Below are 27,137 nucleotides of genomic sequence, written 5' to 3'. Positions count from 1 at the left end.
TTTTGTGTCCATTTTATTGGTGCACTTTTATTAATTACATAATTCAACGAGAAACCCAGTGGCGTACTTCTACAAGAAGTTTGGTGCTCCGATATCAGAGGAAATTCAGTACTGTAATATAGGAGGGAGCTTGGTGCTGTAATGTAGGAAGAGGCTCAGTGCTGTAATGCATGAGGAAGCTCAGTATTGTAATATACAAGGAAGCTTGGTGCTGCAACATAAGGGGAAGCTCGATGCTGTAATGTATGAGGAACTTCAGTGCTGTAATATACCTGGAAGCTTGGTGTTGTTATATAAGAGGAATCTTGGTGCTGTAATGTATGAGGAAGCCTGGTGCTGTAATATAAGAGGAGGCTCAATGCTGTAATATAAGAGGAAGCTCAATGCTGTAATATATGAGGAACCTCAGTGCTGTAATGTATGAGGAAGCTTGGTGCTGTAATATAAGAGGAAGGTCAACGCTGTAATATATGAGGGAGCTTGGTGCTGTAATATTTAAGGAAGCTCGGTGCCGTAGTATATGTGGAAGCTTGGTGCTGTAATATATGAGGAATCTCAGTGCTGTAATGTCTGAGGAACCTCAGTGTTGTAATATATGAGGAAGCTTGGTGTTGTCATATAAGAGGAACCTCGGTGCTGTAATATATGAGGAAGCTCGGTGCTGTGATATAAGAGGAGGAAGCTTGATGTAATATATGAGGAGTCTCAGTGCTGTAATGTCTGAGGAACCTCAGTGTTGTAATATATGAGGAAGCTTGGTGTTGTCATATAAGAGGAACCTCAGTGCTGTAATATATGAGGAACCTCGGTGCTGTAATGTCTGAGGAACCTCAGTGCTGTAATGTTTGAGGAACCTCAGTGTTGTAATATATGAGGAAGCTTGGTTCTGTAATATATGAGGAAGCTCGATGCTGTAATATAGAAGGAAGCTCAGTGCTGTAATATGTGAAGAAATTCAGTGTTATAATTCAATAATAGTTTCACAATCATCTTTGATTTCAATCAATTTGTGATAATTGAAGGTATGATTTCACTCTGCAGCATGTGCTATCCATAGATTAAGAGGATAAGTCTCCACACAGCAGGCACTTGGTTTTGCTGTTGATTTTCTCTATGCCAAGCTTCTTGAGTTCGTCCTTAAAGATTGAAATCAAGACTTTTTCTTGGGTGTAATTGTACAATGCATCTTGGCACCTGTTGGGGAAGTAGGCAGAATCCACCCCACTTACTCTGGTGGAACTCTCTGGGAAAAGAACATAGAGACGGTAAGGTAATTCACTGATACAGTTCACCGTGGGTTGTTTGTTCCATTGGCTGGATCTCCAAAGATGGTAAGTCAAAGATTACAGTAGGTTAGATACTGGGTCATCAGCTCTTAGGCCTTTACTGGTCCTGATGGGAATCAAATTTGTGTCTGGCTGCAATAGTTTGTGAAATGAGTTTTTTTTTCAGTTTTGATCCACTTCCTAACAGGCAAAGATGCACAAGTCAAAAACTGTCCCAATTTGGCACTAAATTGTCAATCTGACTCACAGAAGATAGCATATTGGCCCATACTCCTGAGGCTGAGGCACTTTATAAGGATTAGAGTTGGAGCTTTACTCTGTAGCTAATTTTTAACTAAAGCTATCAACCTCAGTCTAAGGTACAAGTTTTATTCCGAGCACAAAGACCTGTGATATTTTTAACATGGGTTAGGGGCTCCTTTGTTCTCTCATCTGAGGGCTTCAATACTCCCTCAATCAAGGGCCACAATATTCCCACCCCCAAGGGCCTCAACACTTGCTCCCTCGAGTGCCTCAATACTCCATCAGCTGAGGGCCTCAGTATTCACCCCCCCCCTGAGAGCCTCAATGCTCCCTTCCCCGGGGGCCTCATCATTCCCTCAATCAAGGGCCCCATTACTCCCTCAATTGAGGGCCTCATTACTCCCTCAATCAAGGAACTCAATACTTGCTCCTTCTAGGGGTTCATTATCCCCTCGCTTAAGTGTCTCAATTCTCCCTGAAATTTTTTTCCCTAATAACTCTGTTACCTCACGGACCGCAATGATACAAGAAAGCGACTCAGCACCACCTCCCTAAAGGCTACTAGGGATAGGCAATGAATTTCAGCCTTGCCAGTGATGCCCGCATCCCAAGAATGAATTTTTAAAAATCACGTGCAGTTTTATCTGTGACATGCCTTTCCTGATGGCAGAACAGGAAGTGGGAGCCACCTCCGCTGTCTTTCATTTTCCCGTTTCCCACGTGATTCCAGTTAAAATTGAACATGCCGGCGGGTGTGCACGGGAGACACGTCTGATCACGCGATGGGGAAAGCTTTTCAGTGGTGAAACCCACCATCAGCAGGTAGGGGTGGGCTAAAGAGTCTCCTTGACAAACAGGGAGGCTCTGCGTCATTCCACAACTCTACTGCCCAACTATATTTCTGTTAGAATAAGACTTACTGAGAGCACAAAGGGTGGTTTTCAAATTTAAATTTCACTTGTACATAACTCGCGTTACATTGGTTTCGCTTTATTCACCTGTGCATTGGCATTATTTATTGAGAGTAGCCTAGACAGAGAGCTAAATGTTACACCTCATGATCAGGGGAGTTAGGGACATTTCTTTATTGCGGAAGAAACAATGTTTTTCTTTGTTCACTCTTTATTGAACATTCATGTTAGTGTCCAGTGTTGTACAAACTTATGAACAATATACGAACATAGGAGCAGAAGTAGGCCATTCAGCCCCTCCAGCCTGCTCCACCATTCAATAAGATTGTGGCTGATCTGTTTGTGTTTCGAATTCCACATTCCCATCTACCTCTGATAACCTTTGATTCCCTTGTCTAACAAGAACCTATCTACCTCTGCCTTAAAGATATTCAATGACCCTACCCCCACCACCTTCTGAGGCAGAGAGTTCCAAAGTCTCACCACCCTCTGAGAGAAAAAAATTCTCCTCAACCCTGTCCTGAAAGAGCGGCCCCTAATTTTAAAACAGTGCCCCCTAGTTCTGGACTCACCCACAGGGGGAAACATCCTTTCCATGTCCACCTTGTCAAGGCCGTTCAGGATCATATATACATCAATCAAATCACCCCTCACTCTTCTAAACTCCAGTGGAAACAAGCCCAGTCTGTCCAACCTTTCCTCATGAGACAACCCACTCATTCCAGGTATCAATCTAGGAAACCTCCTCTGAACCACCTCCAACGCATTTACATCCTTCCTTAAACAAGGAGACCAAAACTACACACTGCATTCGAGGTGTGATTTCACCAATGCCCTGTATAACTGAAGCATAACATCCTTACTTTTATGTTCAATCTCATACTAAAGGATAGCATTCCATTACCCTTTTAATTACTTGCTGTACCTGCACACTAACGTTTTGTGATTCGTGCACCAGAACACCTGGATTTCTCTGCACTTTGGAATTCTGTGGCTGTTCTCCGTTCGAGTAATACTCTGCTTTCTTATTCTTCCTGTCAAAGTGAACAACTTCACATTTTCCAACATTATACTCCATCTGCAACCTCCTTATGCCCTCTTCACAACATACTTTCCTACCTATCTTTGTGTCATCTGCAAATTTAGCTGCCATGTCTTCACTCCCCTCATCTATGTCATTGACATAAATTGCAAAAAGGTGGGGCATCAGCACAGACCCCTGTGGGACTCCACTCATCACATCCTGCCGCTCAGAAAAAGGCCCATTTATGGACCACATTCAGCGCGCCAGGTTTTTCTCTCTTCCACTCCCCCATGCTCCTGACCCCACCCACAGTCCTCTCTTGGATCCCTCTTCCATGCCCTGACCCCACTCCACACCCACCAACCGCCCCCCCCCCCCCCACCCCCTCCGCCCCCACCACAACCACTGGCTCACCCTTGCCCTGAGCCTCCATGAAAGCTGCCATTCTCCTGCTTCCCTCCCCTGTACCACAGAGCTCAACAAGCAAAACCATTGACCTCAGACACCACTGCACAAAGCCGACTGTTACACACCACCTATATACCAATGTGAACTGGGTGTCATGAGATTCCTGTGTGCCGCTGACTTTAACTTGAAGGTAGAACGTAATTAGAAAAGTTCACGCTAATGAGTATTCATGGCGTGCAAATAGATTACAAATGGGGATACACCATAGGGTGGTATAAGGCTTGACACACCACAAACACGCCGTTGACTTAATCACTGCACCTCAACCTGCCGTTGGGACATTGAAATTTTGGCTCCTAGCTAATTCAGTCATCCCACACGCCAGATTTCTCACTCTTCCATAAACTGCCCCACCCACCCCATCTCCCTGGACATCTATTGCTGGGCCAGTTGTTCTTTGAGCAGTTGGATTTTGGGCTGTTCTTTTCTTCTGCTCTTGTTGTCCAGCACGATGAAGGGGAACTAGTCGACGATATTAAGGAAAGGGCCATTCAGCAACTCGGCACTGGCCCTTGGTTGAAATTACTCTGGGTGTCAGCATGTTGCATTGGCCCTGGGAATTGCCCTGTGCAACCAGTGACTGAGATTGCCGCTCTCAACAGAAAGTTAGCGACACTGCACCGGAGGGACATACCTGAGCAGATGGCCAACCTCTTCCTTGCAAGGTATTGTGCGGTCCATTGATAGTGAGTTTCATTCCCACAGCTCTCGTACAATCGACTCCTTCTCAAGAAACCAAAGTCATAGCCCTGTACAAACACAGTGATCAAATGTCAGTGTGGGCTCCACCTCCACTTAGGGAAGAAATATCTTTTACCGCAGCGTATCAAAAAATCCCGTCGCTCCCGACGGCCTGTAACCCTGCACCTATATGACCCACTGTCAATCAGAGAAATGGGACATAATGGACCAACAAGTTAAATCTCATCTGACAGTGTCATCTGCAGAGGGAATTCTCAAGGCTTTCTTATCCCTAATCAGGAGTCATTTCATACAGCAGGACTGGGGTCAACATTTATTAGATTTCACAGGTAAACCGACTGGATCTGTGTATCTGTATGCCTTTATACATAAATGTCAATGTATACCTGTGCCTGTTTGTGCACCTTTTGGTATATACAATGGGATATGTGCTGGTGTGCTCATGTGCTGTGTTTATGTGGCTCTATATGATTTAAAAAAAATATTCTTTCATGGGAGGTGTGACGTTGGCAGGGCCAGTATTTATTGCTCAGCCCTAATTGCCCTTGAGAAGGTGGTGGTGAGCTGCTGCAGTCCATGTGGTGTAGGTACACCCACAGTGCTGTTAGGGAGGGAGTTCCAGGATTTTGACCCAGCGACAGTGAAGGAACAGCGATATAGTTCAGGACGGTGAGTGGCTTGGAGGGGAACTTGCAGGTGGGGGTGTTCCCATGCATCTGCTGCCCTTGTCCTTTTAGGTAGCAGTCGTGGGTTTGGAAGGTGCTGTTGAAAGAGTCTTGGTGAGTTGCTGCAGTGCATCTTGTAGATGGTACACGCTGCTGCTACTGTGTGTCAGTGGTGGAGGGATCATACGATTAAGGTGGTAGATGGTGTGCCAATCAAGTGGGCTGCTTTGTCCTGGATGTTATCGAGCTTCTTGATTATTGCTGAAAAAAGAGACATATCTAAGCTTTTCGTCTTGCACTCATCATGACACTTTGTAGGGATACCAATATAAGGGGAAAACAACAATTTATACTGTATGAGAAGAGAGTGCTGATTGGTTGGCATGTGGACTCTGATTGGTAGAGGCATTGCCATGGAGAATACACCAGTAGTAGCTCACACAAGTGTGGTGACTGGCAGCTTCTTGAGTGTTGTTGGATCTGCACCCATCCAAGCAAGTAGACAGTATTCCAACACACTCTTGACTTGTGTCTTGTGAATCGTGGACAGGCTTTGGGGAGTCAGAAGATGAGTTACTCACCGCAGAATTCCGAGGCTTTGACCTGCTCTTGTAGCTGCAGTATTTATATGGCTAGTCCAGTTCAGTTTCTGGTCAATGGTAACCCCAGGATGTTGATAGTGGGGGATTCAGCAATGGGTAATGCCGTTGAATGTCAAGGGCAGATGGTTAGATTCTCTCTTGTTGAAGATGGTCATTGTCCGGCACTAGTGTGGAGTGACTGTCACTTATTGTTCTAAGCTGATAATGCATGGAATACGTCTGTACAGATCTGTGTATTTGCGTTTTATCCGTATGTGTGAAATGTCTTTGACTGTTACATGCAACTTGATGTTACCCAGCTGTATCTTGCCACCTCTTTACTTGATCCTGTAACCATCTCTGTGCTGTCAGACTGCCTGTCTAACATTGGGTTATGAATGAATTAAACACTTTATCCAGTTAAACATCTGAGGGACTGAATCCATTGTCTTTTGTCCCTGCCAAAATCTGCTCCTTTGACTCTGCCTCCATCTCTCTTTCTCTCTCCCTCTCTCTCTCTATCAAAACAGACAAAACTCCAGTAGAATGCTCACCCTGGTCATGTACTCCCTCTAATAATATGATCATTCCAATAGTATAACTTGCTTCAGTAGTGTAGGCAGTCTGTTATTGCAGGTATTAAGCTCTGCAACTTATTACCCTGCTCTCCTCTTGTCAATATTCAACCCTACTCACCCTTTTGCTGAGAATTTTCTTTTTATTCATTCATGGAATGTGGGCATCGCTGGCTAGGCCAGCATTTATTCCCCATCCCTAATTGCCCTTGAGGAGGTGCTGGTGAGCTGCCTTCTTGAACCACTGCAGCCCCTATGGTGTAGGTACACCCACAGTGCTGTTAGGAAGAGAGTTCCAGCATTTTGACCCAGTGACAGTGAAGGAACGGTGATACGTTTCCAAGTCAGGATGGTGAGTGGCTTGGAGGGGAACTTGGAGGTGGTGTTCCCCTGAATCTGCTGCCCTTGTCCTGATGGTAGTGATCGTGGGTTTGGAAGGTGCTATCTGAGGAGCCTTGGTGAATTCCTGCAGTGCATCTTGTAGATGGTACACACTGCTGCTACTGTGTGTGAGTGGTGGATGAAGTGAATGTTTGTGGATGTGGTGCCAATCAAGTTGGCTGCCTTGTCCTGGATGGTGTCGAGCTTCTGGAGTGTTGTTGGAGCTGCACTCATCCAGGCATGTGAACATTATTCTATCACAATCTTGATCTGTGCCTTGTAAATGGTGGACAGGATTTGGGGATTCAGGAGGTGAGTTACTTGTCACAGGGTTCCTAGCCTTTGACCTGCTCTTGTAGCCACAGTATTTATATGGCTAGTCCAGTTCAGTTTCTGGTCAATAGTAACCTCCAGGATGTTGATAGTGGGGGATTAAGCAATGGTAATGCCACTGAATGTCAAGAGGCAATGGTTAGATTCTCTGTTGTTGGAAATGGTTATTGCCTGGCACTTGTGTGGTGCGAATGTTACTTGCCACTTGTCAGACAAAGCCTGGATATTGTCCAGGTCTTGTTGCATTTGGACAGTGTCTGCTTCAGTAATTCATCTCACATTCAGGTTCTCTGTACCTGCAGCCTCCAGTACAATCCCTTAATCTGTTTTGCTTGATCTCGAGCTGCTCAGGGCAATCATGAAAATCTTATCTCCCTCAATTTTCTCAAGGCACAATCTTTTTACACCTCTCGGAATCCAGCCGCAGCTTCCTCCTTCATCTCCTCTTCACTAACTAGCTCTCTCCACTCAATTCACATGAAACTTTCGCATGTTCTCCTTTGTGGTTTTCTTTTCTTTGTCCCTGTTAATCAATGCCTTTCTCCTGAACAACTTGCGATTCGGTACAAAACCCAAACCACCTCAAGACATGAACACTGCTTCATATATGGAGATGGCCTTCCAGCATGTGCATCTCATTGGGTACAAGAAAAAGGTTGGTTGTCCAAAAGGCAGTCAACCTCCAACCTTTGGCCTTTAACCTCTTCCTTTCTGTCACAATCTCTGCTAAGATGGTGAAAGAAAAATCAACTGGGGCCACTTTCTATTGACTGTTTAACAATCTCTCCAGGTAAGTCTGCACCAGCGAATGCTGAGTGGTTTGATGATGATGGATTTCAGGCATGAAGAGTCAATCACTCATTTTACTAAAATTGGAAGCAACAGTAGCACTCTTGATCTAAGCAATAATCCCTATTTGCTTGTCAACTGTACTGCTGGTACATCTTTAGTGAATGATCACCTTTTACCCCAGATCCTTTTGATCCATGTGTGTTAACGCTTGCCCCATTGGAGAGGATTACACGTGAAGAATGGCCTCCCTGTGTGAGCTACTACTGGGGTCGCTGGCACCTGATATATTTTGAACTCTCATTGGGTCACCAGGTGCAGAAAGGTGAGGGGGTGAAGAAAATGGAAAACATTTGTTGAGACTGATAAATAGAGTGGCGTATGTGCCACACTGTGAGTCCGCACCCGGTTACACATTGGCTTGCAATAGCGAGTCTTTTCATGAGTCATACATATCAGGCCTCCGTTAGCAGGGATCAAGGGGAAGCTGCAGTTCTTGGGATTAACATTCTGGCAAGCTGTGAAGAAAAGTATACGTGTTAAGAGAAAATCCTCCAGTCGCAAACATAAAAACAACTTGCGTTTCTAACCCGCTTTTCAAGACTTCAGGACATCCCAAAGCGTTTAATGAAATACTTCCGAAATGCAGCCACTGTTGTAATGTAGGAAATGAGGCAGCCAATTTTCACATAGCAAGATCCCACAAACAGCATTGCGATAATGACCAGATAATCGGTTTTAATGATGTTAGTTTACTGAGTGATACATGTTTGCCCAGAGCACCGAGTAATAATAGTTATATTATTGTACTGTTAGGTTCAAGTAGTCTCAATAACTCCTGAAGACTGCCAGCTGCAGACACTCGAACTTAATTGTAGCACATTTACAGTTAAAAGGGCACTCACTTACATTAGCTCTTTCCATGCTGCTTTCCCCTTGACTCGCAGATCACATGACTATATGTCACTTCCTTCCATGACGTCACAGACTATTACATTAGCCTTTTGTGGTACTCAGTCTAATATACCCCATTATACTACATCTCCCCCTCCCCACCAAGTCTCTGCTCAGACTTCAACGTTCTCTGACATTCCTGGAACCCAGGGCTTCAGCCTCCTTGGCATTCTGAACATTTCAGTGTTTTGAAGTCTCATGAGAAATGTAGCTTCTTTTTCTCTCTTAGGTAAATGTCATTTTTCTTTCTCCCTCCATGTTCTCTTCTAGTTTTCTCTTCTCTGTCCTTCCTCCATTTTCTTGAGATTCTCACCTCCTCTTATACCAATAAACGTTACGGTGCCTTCACTAGACTACCATACCTCGTTCTCCTCTCATTTGTGGGGATGAGTTAACCTTTTGTGGGTCTTTAGTTTAACATGCACCATTATGCTACACTAGGCAAAAGTGCCAAGAGATCTTTAACGCTGACTTAAGAATAACCTTAATAACAGCACAAAAAAAGCCACTTATCCCTCCCTCTAGTGCGAATGCTGCCCTCCTTATCACAGAATCCGAGTCTAAATGGCACAGAAGGAGGCCATTCAGCCCATCATGTCTGTACCGGATCTCCAAATGAGCATTATGACCTAGTGCCATTGCCCTGCCTTTTCTCCGTACCCTTGCACTTTGTTTCTATTCAAATAATCATCTAGTGCCCTCTTGAATGCCTCGATTGAACTGCCTCCACCACACTTCCAGGAAGTGAATTCCAGACTCGAACCGCTCGCTGTGTGAAAAAGTTTTTTTTCACATCACACTTGCTTCTTTTGCAAATCACTTTAAATCTGTGCCCTCTCGTTCTTGATCCTTTTACGAGCGGGAACAACTTCTCCCAACCTACTCTGTCCATCCCCCTCATGATTTTGAACATCTGTATCAAATCTCCTCTTGGCCTTCTTCTCTCCAAGGAGAACAGTCCCAACCTCTCCAACCTATCCACATAGCTGAAGTTTCTCATCCCTGGAACCATTCTTGTAAACCCCTGCTGCACTCTCTCCAATGTGTTCACATCCTTCCTGTAATGTGGCACCCAGAACTGTGCACAATATTCCAGCTGAGATCTAACAAGTGTCTTATTTAAATTCAGCATAACCTCCTTGCTTTTGTACTCTATGCCCCTATTAATGAAGCCCAGGATACTGTACACTTTATTAACTGCTCTCTCCACCTGTCCTGCTACCTTCAATGATCTTTGCACATATACACCCAGGTCCTTCTGCCCCTGCGCTCCCTTCAAAATTTCACTCCTTATTTAATATTGTCTCTCCGTATCCTTTCTATCAAAATGCATCACCTCACACTTCTCCGCATTGAGCTTCATCTGCCACCTATCTGCCCACTCCACCAACTTGTCTATGTCCTTTTGAACTTCTACACTGCCCTCCTCGCAGATTACAACACTCCCAAGCTTTGTATCATCTGCAAACTTTGAAATTGTCCCCTGCACACCAAGATCTAGATCACTAATATATATCAGGAAAAGCAGGGGTCCCAATACTGACCCCTGGGGAACTCCACTACAAATCTTCTTTCAGACTGCAAAATATCCATTGACCATTATTCTTTGCTTCCTAATTTTTAGCCAATTTTGTATCCATTTTGCTCCTGTCCCTTTTATTCCATGAGCAATAACTTTTCTCGCAAGTCTGTTGTGTGGCACTGTATCAAATGCCTTTTGAAAGTCCATGTACACCACATCAACAGTATTAACCTCATCAACTCTCTCTGTTGCCTCTTCAAAAAATTTCAGCAAATTGGTTAAATTTCCCTAAAGTTAAATTTTGATTTCCCCTTTAGAAATCCACGTTGGCTCTTCCTTATCAACCCATATTTTTCCATGTGACGACTAATTCTGTCCCGAATAATTGTTTCTAGAATCTTGCCCACCACTGAAGTTAAAGCGACAGGGCTGTAATTTCTGGGCTTTTTGAACAAGGGCATAATGTTTGCAATTCCCCAGTCCTCTGGCACCTCCCCTGAGTCGAAGGAAGACTGAAAGATTATGGCCAGTGCCCCTGCAATTTCTACTCTCACTTCCTTCAATATCCTTGGATGTATCTCGTTTCAGTCCCGGTGCCTTGTCAACTTTAAGTACCGACAATCTATTCAACACTTCCTCCTTATCAATTTTGAACCCTCCTAGTGACAGAGTTTCCTTGTCTGTCGCCATGGCCTGGGTAGCATCTACCTCCTTGGTAAAGATGGATGCAAAATATTCATTTAATACCTCAGCCATGGCCCCTTCAGCTATGTGTAAATTCCCTTTTAGGTCCCTAATAGGCCCTCTTCCTCCTTTTACCACCTTTTTACTATTTATGTGTCTCTTGAGAGACAACAGTGTCACTCTTCATGTCTCTTTTTCTTCATCCTCACTTGTGTTGAAATCCAAATACGCTCTACTTCTCTAACCCAATCATTCCCAGAGCCTCAACACGTGGAACTCCTGGGCCTTCCCTTCATGTGTCCAATCTTCAGGGTGCAGAGACTGGCCAAGATTGGCTTCATCTTATCTTATCCCTGCATCCTGACACACCTCCCCTCTCCCTTACTCAGTTGAAACTCTGGTGTCCTGACAGGAGGCCAATTGTTGACGTGACGTCACGGGGAAAAGAAAGGATATGCCGGAATGCTGGAAATCCAAGGTGAAGGCAGAACGAGCTGCAAAAAGACTGCAAGTGCCTGAAAGCAATGTGTCTGCATTGAAACTGCTCTGGGTTTTGAGTTCACTCCAACCCAAAGTGATTGGGGGGCAAGTTTCTTCCACAGATTGCAAGGATTTGGGTCTCCAGTGGACATGGACCCATATAACAAGATTGTTCGCATTTCACCAAGAATTATCTATTAACCCACCTGATGTAAAATTGGTCCAATATATAAACCTTGGGGTAGAGTTTTCTCCGGGTTACACTGGCTTGTCCAAGCGCAACTTGCTCAAGATCGGACAAGCCCTTGCACGAGACTGAGGAATTTCAAGTGCTAATGACATTCAGTGCAAATCGATTGCCCATTATCTCTTGCACTGGTTTGAGAAACATTATGCTGACAGCAGGCCCCGCCCACAAATGACCACAACCCCCCCCTCCCCCCAGGTTCAAACTAATCACCACGGTGATGTTGAATCATGGCGTCTGTTTGAAGATGCTCTTGAAATGAAGCTTTGTTCAAAGGTGCAATGTTAGGGCCTTTTGCAAGCTTTTAATTTTCTTAAAACATTTATTAAGTCTACTGCATATCAATGCTTCTGGATGTGTATTTTTGAAAAGTTATTTTCAGTGATTTAATTAAAATCAGGTAACTCACAGTGATTAAAAATGCTTACTTTTTTGCGATAACTTGATTTTCAGCAGTATTAATAAAACTGCACCAGGTTAGCGTTTAGTGTGAAAAAAAAAACCTCAAAAAATTACATTCGAAAACACATCCTGTCGCTTCATTGAAGGTTTTGCCCTTGTCAATTTGCAACTGAGCTTGAGTAGAGACTTAAGCAAAGCATTTAATTCAGAAGGCGAGCACGATGTTGAGCTGCAATTCTTGGCCAGATTACCAATCGTCCAAAGTGGAAATTCCGCCAATGCCATTGTCAGTGAGGGAGCCACAGAACCAGTTCCTGATCTAAATTCAGCCAGTGACCATTCTTACAGCAGCCAGCTACTGTTCCAGCTCAATTCTGGAATAGTTCTCCTCTTGGATGCTGTGCAGGTGGAGGATATAAATCCCATTGCCCTCACAGTAATGCTTGTGACTTTACAGCAAGGTGGTGTTAGGTTTTAGCCAAATAGACAAGATGGTGGCATAGGGGTAATGTCACTAGACTCATAAGCCTGAGGCCCAGGTATATTCTCTGGGGACATGGGTTCAAATCCCATCGTGGCAGCTATTGGAATTTAAATTCAATTGATAAATTTAGAATCGAAAAGATAGCCTTAATAATGGTGACCATGAAGCTATCATCAATTATTATAAAAACCCATCTGGTTCACTAAGATCATTTTAGGCAAGGAAATCTGCCATCCTTATCTGGCCTGGCCTACATGTGACTCCAGACCCACAGCAATGGGGTTGACTGTTAACTGCCCTCTGAAATGGCCTAGCAAACCACTCAGCTCAAGGGCAATTTGGGAATGGGTAAAAAATGCTGGCCTTGCCAGCGACACCTGCATCCCATGAAAGAATTTTAAAAACAAGCACCATCTTGCCTTTCATAGCACACGCAAAGCACAGTCCCTGATCCCAGTAAAGTTGCTGATCTGGAAAGACAGCAGATGTTCTGACTTAGAAATTATCAATGAGGCAACCAGCAGGAAGGCTGGTCCACCCTGAGCCTCCAGACTGCCTAAATTCAACAGGACAAATAGAAAAGTGCGAATAGCAGTGATTGTGGAGGGCCTGGTTATCAGGGGTCAGATGGAGAGACAGACTGATTCATACCTTTCACATGGATGGATTCCAAACTGTTGGCCGTGGTTCTCAACAATGCAAGAAGTCCTCTTTGTTCCTCAGTCGTCAAATTCTTCACAGCATCGTCAGGACATTTGGCTAATTCCTGAAGACAAAATGGGAAATTGCTGAAACGCCCATTGAACTCCCCAGGTATTTGAATGTATCTTAGGTCTCTCTCTCTTTCCCTCTTATCCTCTCTCCCCTTCATCGTCTCTATCTCTCTCTGTCTCTCTGTCTCCCTCTCCTTGTCTATTTCTTTAAGTATCAGATCAGTTGTGTGGGCATTTGTGCAAAAGACGTTTGGATGAGCTCAAGTTTATGAAGGGTGGAAGGTAGGAGACTAACCCATTATTGGTTTATAGAGGGTTTATATATTCGTCTGAGCCGCTCCATGCATTAAACTGCCATTCTACAACATCCCTACATGTTATTAGGTACTGTTATTACGGTAGCCAGGCAGTGAGCATGTCAAGATTCCAGTGGGGGATTGGGCCCGAGTGGCACCTGTTGCAAAGAATTGATCCCGTGGGCTGGATTTTCCACTTAGAGTTGGGAACCATTCCCTACATCATAAGAATTAGGAGCAGGAGTAGGCCATTCGGTCCCTCGAGCCTGCTTCGCCATTCAATATGATCATGGCTGATCTGATAGCAGCCTTAACTCCACTTTCCTGCCTGCCCCCCATAACCTTTGACTCCCTTGTCAATCAAAGATCTGTCTACTCAGCCTTGAATATATTCAATGACCCAGTCTCCACTGCTCTCTGGGGAAGAAAAATCCAATCACTAATGACTCTCTGAGGGAAGACATTCCTCTCTGTGAGGGGAACCCTTATTTTGAAACTGTGTCCCCTAGTTCTAGATGCCCCATGAGGGGAAATATCCTCTCAGCATTTACCCTGTCAAGCCGCCTCAGAATCTTATGTGTTGCAATAAGATCACCTCTCATTCTTCTGATATCCAATAAGCATAGGCCCAACCTGCTCAAGACAACACTTTCATCTAAGGAATCAGCGCAGTGAAGCTTCCTTGAACTGCTTCCGATGAAAGTATATGCCCCCTTAAGTAAGACAGTACTCCAGGTGCGGTCTCACCAAAGCCTCATATAGTTGTAGCAAGTCGTATTCCTGACTTCTTGAAAATCAGGGAAGGTTTTGGTCTTTTGGAGTTGGGTTGGGCAAGAGTTGGGAACAGGAGCCCCATAAGCTGGCCCAAGACAGCAACGGAGGCATGCAGGTGATGAGATGGGCTGGGCCCTCTTGCTTTTAGGCCTCACCCCCCCCTCACCCCCACCTGCTCCCATGCCCCTCCATGCCGTTTGTATTCCCTATGCCCCCTCATATCTCCCATACTCCCTCCATGCCCCCTCATACCTATATGCCCCTTTCATACTCTCTTATCTCCCCTTTGTACCCCATTCCCCCTCCATCCCATATCCCTTCAATACCCCTTCCATTACCCCCTAGAACCTTCCTTGACTCCTTCCATTACTCGTATGCCCTTCCATGACACCATGCATTCTCTATACCCACTCCTCCAGAATCCATTATGTACAGAGAACCAATGTGCCATAGGCAAGTCTGGCATGTTTTGAAAATGCTGCAGGAACTGACAGAATAAACAAAGAGGCTTTGAAATCTCCTTTGAAAAAAAAAACTGCTTATCTTACAACCTCATAAAACTGTCAATAAGTTGACTCAGTCCTGCGAGCAAAGTTGACAAAGCTTGAAGCGGAATTCACTTGAATAACACTTATATGAGGTTGTAATACATTTTTATGTGGCTTTTTGATGCCTGATTGTTTATTTGGACAAGGTTAAGAGGTGTTAAGAGGATCAAAGATTTATTAATTGATACGATGAATGGTTGTGATTGGTGGTTAATTTTTTGAGGTCATAAGAGGAACAGTTGTTTTTTAAAGAAGATTCTCAAAGCTTCTTTGCTTATGGTGGAGCATTTTAAAGACTTGCCATAGTTATATTGCTCATTGGTTCATTACTGGAACAGTGGGTGTGGTGGATGCATGGGGGGCATGGAAGGGGCATAGAGCTAATGGAAGGGATGTAGAAGAGAGATGTGTTGTGGACAGGGCTTGGGGGTATGAAGCGGATATGAGGGGGCATGGAAGGGGCATAAGGCATAAGGAGGGCATGGAGGGGGCATAGGGCATATGAGGAAGTATGAAGGATATGAGGGTGCATTGGCAAGAGCTTTTAAATTTACCTGTTAAAAAAGATTCCCAACTCCTCAGCAGGTTCTCCATGCTTAGTAAAGGTATGTCAAATTAGGAACTTTCAGTCAATACTTTTAAAAGTTGGACACAAACAAACTTAATAAATCTTCCCTGATTTTCAGAAGTCAGGAATACGACTTGCTACAACTATATGAGGCATTGGTGAGACCACACCTGGAGTAATCTCTTACTTAAGGGGGCATATACTTTCATTGGAAGCGGTTCAAGGAAGATTCACTAGACTCATTCCTTAGATGAAGGTGTTGTCTTATGAGGAAAGATTGAGCAGGTTGGGCCTATATTCATTGGATATCAGAAGAATGAGAGGTGATCTTATTGGAAAGCATAAGATTTTGAGGGGGCTCGACAGGTTACACGTTTCCCCTCATGGGGGGGTCTAGAACTAGGGGACGCAGTTTCAAAATAAGTGTTTCCCTCACACAGAGGAATCTCTTCTCTCAGAGGGTCATTAGTGTTCCGATTCTTCTTCCTGAGAGAGCAGTGGAGGTTGGGTCATTGAATATATTCAAGGCTGAGTAGATAGATTTTTGATTGACAAGGGAGTCAAAGGTTATTATGCGACTTTTGACATTTGGATTACAAACAGTATCAAGTCTCTGGTGAACACCTAATTAAATATGGACATCAGTGAGGGCACCATAGGTGAGGGTACCTCATAGCTATCCATGGAATTCACACACCTCATTACTTAAGGATGGGCCAACACCTAAAGGCTATGGAGTTTTCAGACAGCATGTCTCCATGTTTCATCCTGGGCAGAAGGGAAGATTGAAACTGAATGGCCACTATCAACCTCCCATTGTATCACGGCGGCCCCCACATCAAAACTAGACTGTATGGGTCTCAGAAGTGTTAACCCAGCAGTCATGTGATTGAAACTGGTTTCAGTGACTATATCTTATTACCCCATGGCCCAGCAGATCCATCAGAACTGCTAATCATCAGCCAGTCTGAGAACCAGACTCTGAAACTAGCCGCAAGTCATCAAGCAGCTGAAGTATTTAACCCATTCCAGTTTCAAACTTCACCCGAGAACTAGCCTCCTGGATATTACACTATAAGAAACCTCACAGCCTGCTGTGAACCCTTCGCTTTACAAGGCCCTCAGTTCAACTTTAAATCATCGAAACCATTCAAGAAACCATAGACTTGCCACATGGGAAACCGAAAATTGTGAATCAGAGACGGAAGTAACTGTAATCTGTAAAAGGGCGCTATCATTATCTGTGTCCAATCTTTGTGTGTGTGTGCATGCATGAGACTGAGCATGTCACGTTGTGTTAATTGAGGGTAAGCGTGTGAGACTAAATAGCCTTCCTTATTTTGAACTCACAAAAGCTTGCTTCTGAACTATTTAATTGGAATACACACTCCAAGGGTAAAAAAAAAGACACACCTCTTTCTGTACATTCTGCCTGTGACACAAGGTTCACAAACTGATTTACCTGTTGGGGTTCCCACAGGCTTCCAAATCCCTCCCATCAAGGCAAAAATAGCCTGGGGGATGATTCTAACCCTAACCCTAGGCCCTTATAATTTTGACCCTGACATCACAACACATGCTGAGTGGCGACCCAACACATTTCCTGACTAGGGGATGATGGCGTGGGTCAGGAATGGAGGGGTAAGTTTGAAATTCTGGCCCTGCAAGCCTCATTTTATCCATCCCTGACTCAAAGGTCCAGCACCAGGTCTTGCACGTTGAGCGTCCTTAATGCTGCTGAAAAGAATTCATCCTATTCTGGCCATCATAGGGACAGCAAGAGGCCATTCAGTCCCTCAAATCTGTTCTGTTGTTTAGATCATGGCTGATCTGTATCCAGACTCCGTCTATCTGCCTTGGTTCTATAATCCTTAATACCCTTTCCTAAAAATAATCCATTAATCTCAGTTTTGAAATTTTCATTAACCCCCAAACCTCCCCCTCCATCCTCCCCAGTCTCATCAGCTTTTAGAGAGGCGACAACTCCAGATTATCATTAGCCTTTGTGTGAAAAAATGCTTCCGGACATCACCCTGGAAGAGCCTTGCTCTGGTTATGCCCACCAACCAGTGACCATTGTCATTTCCCGGTCAGCTGTAGTACGGTGTGATCAAACCTGTCTCCATTCTGCTTCACCACTGCAGCCTGAATTTAACTGGGAGTGGGCATGGACAGACTGGGAGACAGCTTTAGGTCCAGGCGATTTGAATTCTCCTCCTTTCTATTGCTCACCGACAGCGTGGAGGGAGAAATTTTGGACAGCAAGAGATTGCCGGCAGGCACCAAGGGAATGGTAGAGGGGTTGGTGGTGGGGGCGGTGAAGGTGGGTGAAGACTGGGATACTGGAGGTTTAAACTTTCTATGTTGGGGTCAGCACAGCACTCCTGCTATTGACCTGTTTATCTGTTTGGGCCCCTCCAGACCCTTCTTCTCCTAGCTTCCCTTCTTCCCGCTCTCTTCATCTGGTGGATGTTGCCTCCCAGGCTCAGGCCATGGTTAAAATTCTAGTCAGGGCCCAATGATGTCATCAAACCATGATCTGCGTGTGGGAAGAAGGACCTCTACCGCTTCAGGTAGGTGTCCTTGTCACCTGCCAGTTTAACTGCCCACTTAATTTCCAGCAACCCCAGGATGCAGGAGAGGCCAAAACAAAAACAGAAATACCTGGAAAAACTCAGCCGGTCTGGCAGCATCGGCGGAGAAGAACAAAGTTGACATTTCGAGTCCTCATGACCTGACAGTATTAGCTCTATTTACGATTGAAGGAGACAATCTTTACACGAGTCAGGAGAAAGGTGTCAGGCAGGTAGTCAGGAAATCCCTAGGGTGAATCTCGCTCAAGGATCGTTGGAAAGCGGTGAGAGTGACGGTTCCTCTGGGGAGTGCAGCCACGCTCATGGCACTGTGAGTGGCTCAGCTGCTCATGGGGGGGAGGAAAAAAAAGGGGAAGAGCAATAGTGGTAGGAGACTCATTGTAAGGGGAACAGACAGGCGTTTCTGCAGCCGTAGACGTGACTCCAGGATGGTGTGTTGCCTTCCTGGTGCCAGGGTCAAGGATGTCACTGAACGGCTGCAGGTCATTCTAAAGGGAGAGGGCAAACAGACAGAGATCGTAGTACATATTGGTACCAATGACATAGGTAGAAAGGGGGATGAGGTCCTGCAAGCAGAATTTAGGGAGCTAGGAAGCAGATTAAAAAACAGGACCTCAAAGGTAGTAATCTCTGGATTACTTCCGGTGTCACTCACCAGTGAGTATAGAAATAGGAGGTTAGTCCAGATGGATGTGTGACTGGAGAGATGGTGCATGAGGGAGGGCTTTAGATTTCTGGGACATTGGGACCATTTCTAGGTGGGACCTGTACAAGGAATGGGACCAATGTCATTTTGGGGAGGTTTACTAATGCTGTTGGGGAGGGTTTAAACTAACTTGGCAAGGGGATGGGATCCTGAGAGGAGATTCAGCAGGGGGAGATGCGCAGCCAAAATTAGAAGAGAGAGCAAGTGAGTCTGGAAGGCATAGAAATTACAGGCCAGTTAAGGCACAAGGGAGTTTGGCAAGGTTGGATGGTATTTATTTTAATGCAAGGAGTCTGACGAATAGGGCAAATGAGTTGAGGACACAAATTAACACATGTAAGTATGAAGTCACTGCTGTCATAGAGACATGGTTGGGAGAGGGGCAGGATTGGCAGCTCAATATTCTAGAATATAGGGTCTTCAGGTGAGACAGGGGAGGAGGTAATAGAGGAGGTGGTATTGTAATATTGATCAAGGAATCAATTACAGCAGTAAGGAGGGATGACATCTTAGAAGGCTCCTCAAATGAAGCCATATGGGTAGAACTTAAACACAAAAAAGGAGCAATCACATTGCTGGGAGTGTACTATAGGCCCCCAAACAGCCAGAGAGAAATAGGAGAGCAGATATGTAGGCATATTTCAGAGAAGTGTAAAAATAATAGGGTAGTAATCGTGGGGGATTTTGACTTCCCCAACATTAACTGGGTTAGTCATATTGTGATAGGTTTAGAGGGAGTGGAATTCTTAAAATACATCCAGGGGAGCTTTTTAAGCCAGTACGTAGAAGGTCCTACAACAGAGGGGGTGGTCCTGGGTTTAACTTTAGGGAATGAAGCCAGGCAAGTGGTAGAGGTATCAGTGGGGGAGCATTTTGCAGATAGTGATCATAACTCTATTAGTTTCAAGGTTGTTATGGAAATGGACAAGGATCAGCCAGAAATCAGAGTTCTAAATCGGGGGAAGGCTGATTTTAATAAGATCAGATATGATTTGGCCAGAGTGGACTGGGAGCAGCTACTTTTAGGTAAATCTGCGTCAGAGCAGTGGGACTCATTCAAGAAGGAAATAGGGAGAGTACAGGGCCAACATATTCCAGTAAAGACAAAGGGTGGGACTGACAAGTCCAGGGAACCCTAGATGTTGAGGGATATACAGGATTGAATAAAGAGAAAAAGGGAGGCTTATGGCAGGTAATGAGGGCTCAAAACAGCGGAAGCCCTAGAGGAGTATAGAATGTGTAGGGGGGAACTTAAAAAGGAAATTAGGAGAGCAAAAAGGGGGCATGAAAAAACATTGGCAGGTAAAATAAAGGAAAATCCATTATTTTACAAGTACATTAAGAGTAAGAGGATAACTAGGGAAAGAGTAGGGCCCATTAAGGACCATAGTGGTAATTTGTGTGTGGAGCTGGAAGACGTAAGTAGGGTTCTAAATGAATACTTTGTGTCGGTGTTCACAAGTGAGAGGGACAAAGTGGGTATGGAAATCAGGCAGAAGGACTGTGATATAATTATAAAAATTAGCATTTCCATGAAGAGCAGTGGGAAACCAGGGGATTGGGAAGCCTACAAAGACCAACAGAGGACAACTAAAAAAGAAATAAGGAGGGAGAAGATTAAATATGAGGCTAAACTAGCCAGTAACATAAAAGAAGATTGCAAGAGTTTTTTAAGATATATAAAGGGTAAGAGAGAGACAAAAGTGGACATTGGGCCACTGGAAAATGACGCTGGAGAAGTAGTAGTGGGGAACAAAGAAATGGCGAAGAAACTGAATAGGTACTTTGTGTCAGTCTTCACGGTGGAAGACACGAGTAACATCCCCAAAGTTCAAGAGATCGGGGGGCAGAGGTGAGTATGGTGGCCATTACCAAGGAGAAGGTGCTAGTAAAACTGAAAGGTCTGAAGGTGGATAAATCACCTGGACCAGATGGATTACACCCCAGAGTTCTGAAGGAGATAGCTGAAGAGATAGTGGAGGCATTAGTGGTGATCTTTCAGGAATCACTCGAGTCAGGGAGGGTCCCAGAGGACTGGAAAATTGCTAATGTAACCCCCCTGTTTAAGAAGGGAGCGAGGCAAAAGATGGGAAATTACAGGCCGATTAGCCTGTCCTCGGTCATTGGTAAGATTTTAGAGTCCATTATTAAGGATGAGATTTCAGAATACTTGGAAGTGCATGGTAAAATAGGGCAAAGTCAGCATGGTTTCATCAAGGGGAGGTCATGCCTGACAAATCTGTTAGAATTCTTTGAGGAGGTAACGAGTAGGTTAGACAAAGGAGAGCCAATGGATATTATCTACTTGGACTTCCAGAGGGCCTTTGACAAGGTACCTCACAGGAGGTTGCTCAGTAAGATAAGAGCCCATGGTGTTAGACTCAAGGTACTAGCATGGATAAAAGACTGGCTGTCTGGCAGGAGGCAGAGAGTGGGGATAAGGGGGTCCTTCTCAGGATGGCGGCTGGTGACTAGTGGAGTTCCGCAGGGATCAGTGTTGGGACCACAACTTTTCACTTTATACATTAATGATCTAGATGAAGGAACTGAGGGCATCCTGGCTAAGTTTGCAGATGATACAAAGATAGGTGGCGGGACAGGTGGAATTGAGGAGGCGGGGAGGCTGCAGAAGGATTTGGACAGGTTAGGAGAATAGGCAAAGAAGTGGCAGATGGAATACAACATGGGGAAGTGTGAGGTCATGCACTTTGGTAGGAAGAATAGAGGCATTAACTATTTTCTAAATGGGGAGAGAATTCAGAAATCTGGAGTGCAAAGGGACTTGGGAGTCCTAGTCCAGGATTCTCTTAAGGTTAACTTGCAGGTAGAGTCGGTAGTTAGGAAGGTAAATGCAATGTTGGCATTTATTTCGAGAGGACTAGAATACAAAAGCGGGGATGTGCTGCTGAGGCTTTATAGGGCTCTGGTCAGACCACATTTAGAATACTGTGAGCAATTTTGGGCCCCGTATCTCAGGAAGGATGTGCTGGCCCTGGAGAGGGTCCAGAGGAGGTTCACGGGAACGATTCCAGGAATGAAAGGCTTAACATATGAGGAATGTTTGAGGACTCTGTGTCTATACTCGATGGAGTTTAGAAGGATGAGGGGGGGGATCTAATTAAAACTTACAGAATACTGAAAGGCCTGGATAGAGTGGACGTGGGGAAGATGTTTCCATTAGTAGGAGAGACTAGGACCCGAGGGCACATCATCAGAGTAAAGGTAAGACCTTTTAGAACAGAGATGAGGAGAAACTTCTTTAGCCAGAGAGTGGTGAATCTATGGAATTCATTGACACAGAAGGCTGTGGAGGCCAGGTCATTGAGTGTATTTAAGACCGAGATAGATAGGTTCTTGATTGGTAAGGGGATCAAAGGTTACTCAGGAGAATGGGGTTGGGAAACTTACCAGCCATGATGGAATGGCGGAGCAGACTCGATGGGCTGAATGGCCTAATTTCTGCTCCTATGTCTTATGGTCTTATGGTCATAGAAAGGGAGGAGGCTCTAAGTGGCCTGGCAGGTTTAAAAATATATAAATCTCCAGGCCCGGATGAAATGTATCCCAATCTGTTAAGTGAGGCAAGGGAGGAGATAGCAGGGGCGCTGGCAATAATTTTCAATACCTCTCTGGCCACAGGAAAGGTGCCAGAGGACTGGAGGACAGCCAATGTGGTACCGTTATTCAAGAGGGGAGGAAGGGATAAACCAGGGAACTACAGGCCAGTCAGTCTAACCTCAGCGGTGGGGAAAATATTGGAAGCAATTCTGAGGGACAGAATTAATCTACACTTGGAGAGGCAGGGATTAATCAAGGACAGTCAGTATGGTTTTGTTAAGGGGAGGTCATGTCTGACCAATTTGATTGAATTTTTCGAAGAGGTGACCAGGTGTGTAGATGAGGGCAATGCATTTGACGTAGTCTGCTTAGACTTCAGCAAGGCTTTTGATAAGGTCCCGCATGGGAGACTGATAACGAAGGTAAGAGCCCATGGGATCCATGGCAATTTGGCAAATTGGATCCAGAATTGGCTGAGTGGCAGGAAGCAGAGGGTGATGGTCAAGGGGTGTTTTTATGACTGGATGCCTGTGTCCAGTGGGGTTCCACAGGGATCGGTGTTGGGTCCCTTGCTGTTTGTGGTATATATAAATGATTTAGACTTGAATGTAGGAGGGTTGATCAGTACATTTGCAGATCACACGAAAATTGGTGGGGTGGTAAATAGTGAGGGGTATAGCCTTAGATTACAAGAGGATATAGATGGGCTGGTCAGATGGGCTGATCAGTGGCAAATGGAATTTAATCCGGATAAGTGTGAGGTGATGCACTTGGGCAGGACAAACAAGGCACGGGAATACACGATGAATGGTAGGACCCTGGGAAGTAACGAGGATCAGAGGGACCTTGGTGTGCATGTCCACTGGTCCCCGGTCCCTTAAGGTAGCGGGACAGGTAGATAAGATGGCTAAGAAGGCATATGGGATACTTGCCTTTATTAGTTGAGGGATAGAATATAAGAGCAGGGAGGTTATGCTGGAACTGTGTAAAACGCTGGTTAGGCCACAGCCAGAGTATTGTGTGCAGTTCTGGAACCTGTATTGTAGGAAGGATGTGATTGCACTAGACAGAGTGCAGAGGAGATTTACCAGGATGTTGCCTGGGCTGGAGAGTTTTAGTTATGAGGAGAGATTGGATAGACTGGGGTTATTTTCCCTGGAGCGGAGGAGATTGAGGGGGGACATTGTTGAGGTGTATAAAATTATGAGGGGCATAGATAAGGTAGAGAGGAAGAAACTTTTCCCCTTGGTAGAGGGATCAATAACCAGGGGGCATAGATTTAAGGTAAGGGGCAGGAGGTTTAGAGGGGATGTGAGGAAGAATTTTTTCACCAAGTGTGGTGGGAATCTGGAACTCACTGCCTGAAAGGGTGGTAGAGGCAGAAACCCTCATAACATTTAAGAAGTATTTGGATGTGCACTTGCGATGCCATGGCATACAAGGCTATGGGCCTGGTGCTGGAAAATGGGATTAGAATAGTTCGGTACTTGTTTGACCTGCGCAGACTCGATGGGCCGAAGGGCCTTTTTCTGCGCTGTAGACCTCTATGACTACTGTCTGAAAATGAAACTATTACCTTTAACATGTTGCTAAAGCTCGCGTAGTTGTTAGTGTCAAACACATCCGGACAGGTATTGATCTCTTCACTTGGGTCTTCACCTAAAGTTAAAAGACAATTTCATTAAAATCTCACTCACACAACATCAACTGGATTGCACTCATGAACCCTGTTGAGCCCTTCAACTCAATAAAGTTAGTCAAACACGATTTGTCTTCAACAAATCCATCCAGACTTTCATTTATATTTATCAGGCCAGACTTCTCCAAATGCCAATTCATTTTGTCCCAGGTTATTGCCTCCAAATTTTTCTGCAGCTCTGCCGTTTGGTTGACGGGTTTGCAATTGCTGTGTTTCCCTCTCATCCCTTTTTATAAACAAGGATGTAACATTTGCAGTCCTCCAATTCTCCACCGTTGTATCTAAGGCAGGTTGGGTGGGCGCAGGCTCTGCTAATTCCAACCTTACTTGCCTCAGTAACATGGGGTGCATTCAATCTGGACCAGGTGACTTTTCTACTTTGAGAACTGCTGACCTTTGAAATGCATCCTATTTATCTATTTCTACCCTGTCCAGTATTACAACCATCTCCTCCTCTACTACAACAGTGGTGGCATCCTCGTCCTTATTGAAGACAGATACAAAGTATTCATTTAGTACCTCAACCATACCCTCTGCCTCTGCAAGAAGAGTTACTTTTCGGTTCTTAGTTGGATGAACCCTTCCGTTGACCACCTTATTACTATTGATGTGTTTGTAAATGTGTTCCCTTTTGTGTTAACCTTCATTTTATTCTCATACTCTCACTACCCCACTTATTCCCTGTTTTAGATCACTCCTGTACTTTCAAGATCATTAGTTCTCTGCTGCATTATGGCATGAGCCTCCTTTTCCTGTCTCATTTTAACCTCTATTGATATCTAGGAAACTCTATAGATTTCAATGCCCTTCCTTTCCTCGTTGCGATGGGCTGTTAGACTCCTTCCCTGTGGTCAAGACCCCATGGGTCGAATTTTTGGAGCCCCTCCCTGAAGGTGAGAATGAGGCTGGAGGCCGAGGTGGGTGTTGGTTGGGCCCAAAAGTACCGACGTGGAGCATGTGTCTGTTGCAGGATGCTGTTCCCCGGGGCTGCTCATTTGGGAGGAGGTAAGTTCAGGTAAGGAAGGCCATCCCTCCTCTCCCCTGCAGGGCAGGCTCACAAAGAGAAAAGCAAAATAATGCAGATGCTGGAAATCTGAAATAAAGATTTCAGACTTCCAGAGCCTTGTTAAAGGGTGGCTTTAGGAAGTTGACTGGGATTTTCCAATCAGCATCCAATTTATCAACACAACGGTGTGAGGGTGGGGGTGGGGTGGTTATGGGGGCAGATCAAATGCCTGGAGGTGGGTGCCCAGCAGCAAGATGCCAACACTTTTGGCAGGCCTACAGAGCCTCCCCACTTGAGCCTGGGTACAACCAAAGGCCACCCTCTAGAAGGGTTCTCGCACCCCCCAACCCCTCCCACGTCTCCGGCTGCCTTTTCTGCTTTCCTTAAATTAAAGTTTTTTTTGAAAGTAGTTGAGAGAGCAGCTTCCATGCTGAAGCACCTCTCAGTCAGGAAGAAGAGTCACACTGGACTTGAAACGTTAACTCTTGTTTCTCTCTCTCCACAGATGCGGCCAGGCCGGTTGAGTTCTTCCGTCACTTGTTTTCTGTTTTTTATTTCGCCTCTCGGTTACTTACCTTACCTGCAGTTGGGTTCTTCATTGAAGCTGGAGAGCCTCTGACTGGCCCTCTAGCTTTGAGAGCTTAGGGAAGTTTCATCACATGAACTGTCTCCACGCTCCAGCCATTAGTTGGCCGACACGTCCATCCTTGTGATGTACTGACTTCCTATGCCAATTGGAAAGCAAAAAAGGCTCTTTGCACAATTGGATGATGTTCAGCCAAACAGCCTTTTTCTTTCCTATTTTCAATGCTTTTATGTCTGGTAAAGAGAAATGTTCAAAGAAAATGCCCAAAAAAAAAATATTACATCCCGATGATTTTCCTCCAGGGTTACTCACAGCAGTGTCCTGGAGATTGACCCTCAATCCCTGGAGACTCCAGACCAATCCTGAAGGGTTGCCAACCCAGACAGGGAAGCCACCTTCATGCCAATAAAGGTTTACCCACTTGAGAATCTCAATGTTAATGAGTGCTCCCCGCCCCGCCCAACTCCCTCGCCACCGGCCTCCAACCACCCCCCACGCCCTCCACCCCTCCCCTCTGGAGGCAGGTTTCTGATTCAAAACCAAACCCAGTTCCTGTCTTGCCCCCTGTAGAAAAAAAATTCAGCCCTATCGTTCCATTTGATCCTCTCCAGAAGCCGATACCTTTCCTTGGTCAAGGTTTGGGGTTCTGTAAATAGGCCCCAATCAGACACACGCCAGCTCACAGATGGTTGCTGTGCTGAAGCCTAAGGCCTTAAAGGTCCCAGAAGCTCAAGCATTTCCCCCAAACAAGATCCCTTTGACGTATAAAGGAAGACAGGCTTGCATTTTCATCGTGCGTTTCATAACCTCAGAGCATTCCAAAACGTTTTACAGCCAATGAGGTACTTTTAAAGTGTCGTCACTGTTGTCATGTAGGAAATGGTGAGTGGGAAACAGCTCCACAGGAATTTAAAGGGGAGCTAAACAGAATGCAACATCCCCATCCACTTTATCCTCCAACCTCGGGCAATCCCACTTTCCTATCCACTCCCCAGAACCTTCATATTCTTTTTCAAACGGCTATCAAATGCTCTCAGGGACCACACTTTCATACTTAAAAGGCTTGCGCTTCTGCACACGTAAGATAGCATATCCTGCACTAGGTCATTTTAAGCCCTAGCTCAGTCAATACACCAAGGTTTAATTTGCTCCATTTGGCCCTTTCTCCTGGATCTTTTGTGCGCAGTTTGCAAGGGCACGGCTTAAATGTACTTACCTGGGACTAGAGTGCAGATCATAGCGATCAGTGCAAAAACCGTTTGGAGTTTGTGATCCATTGTCTGTTTGCTTCAGCTCTGCTCAGTTTAACTTGCCCCTGAGGCTTGGGTTTATATAGCACCTCTGAAAGGGGGTGAGGG

At 45.1% G+C, this 27,137-nt stretch overlaps 1 protein-coding gene across 2 annotated transcripts; it reads right to left on the bottom strand.

The window, feature by feature from the left end:
- Window positions 1–27,137, bottom strand: LOC144668515 (uncharacterized). 2 transcript variants are annotated; one of them, XR_013573512.1, is made up of 7 exons: window positions 26,996–27,137; window positions 24,065–24,147; window positions 13,383–13,497; window positions 8,364–8,476; window positions 4,567–4,681; window positions 780–1,243; window positions 1–404 (listed from the first exon to the last, which is right to left on the bottom strand). XR_013573512.1 is itself a non-coding variant. In XM_078530609.1 (6 exons), exons 1-6 carry the CDS (start codon window positions 27,054–27,056, stop codon window positions 1,059–1,061), a joined length of 672 nt encoding a protein of 223 aa, XP_078386735.1. In that variant the 5' UTR covers window positions 27,057–27,137; the 3' UTR covers window positions 1–1,058. The 2 variants fall into 2 exon arrangements, 1 of the variants encoding a protein (XP_078386735.1); XM_078530609.1 differs by having other exon boundaries at window positions 1–1,243.

The sequence above is a fragment of the Cetorhinus maximus genome, chromosome 27 (genome assembly GCF_964194155.1).
Source record: "Cetorhinus maximus chromosome 27, sCetMax3.hap1.1, whole genome shotgun sequence".
NCBI lineage: Eukaryota > Metazoa > Chordata > Chondrichthyes > Lamniformes > Cetorhinidae > Cetorhinus > Cetorhinus maximus.
This window is presented reverse-complemented; position numbering and strand designations above follow the sequence as displayed.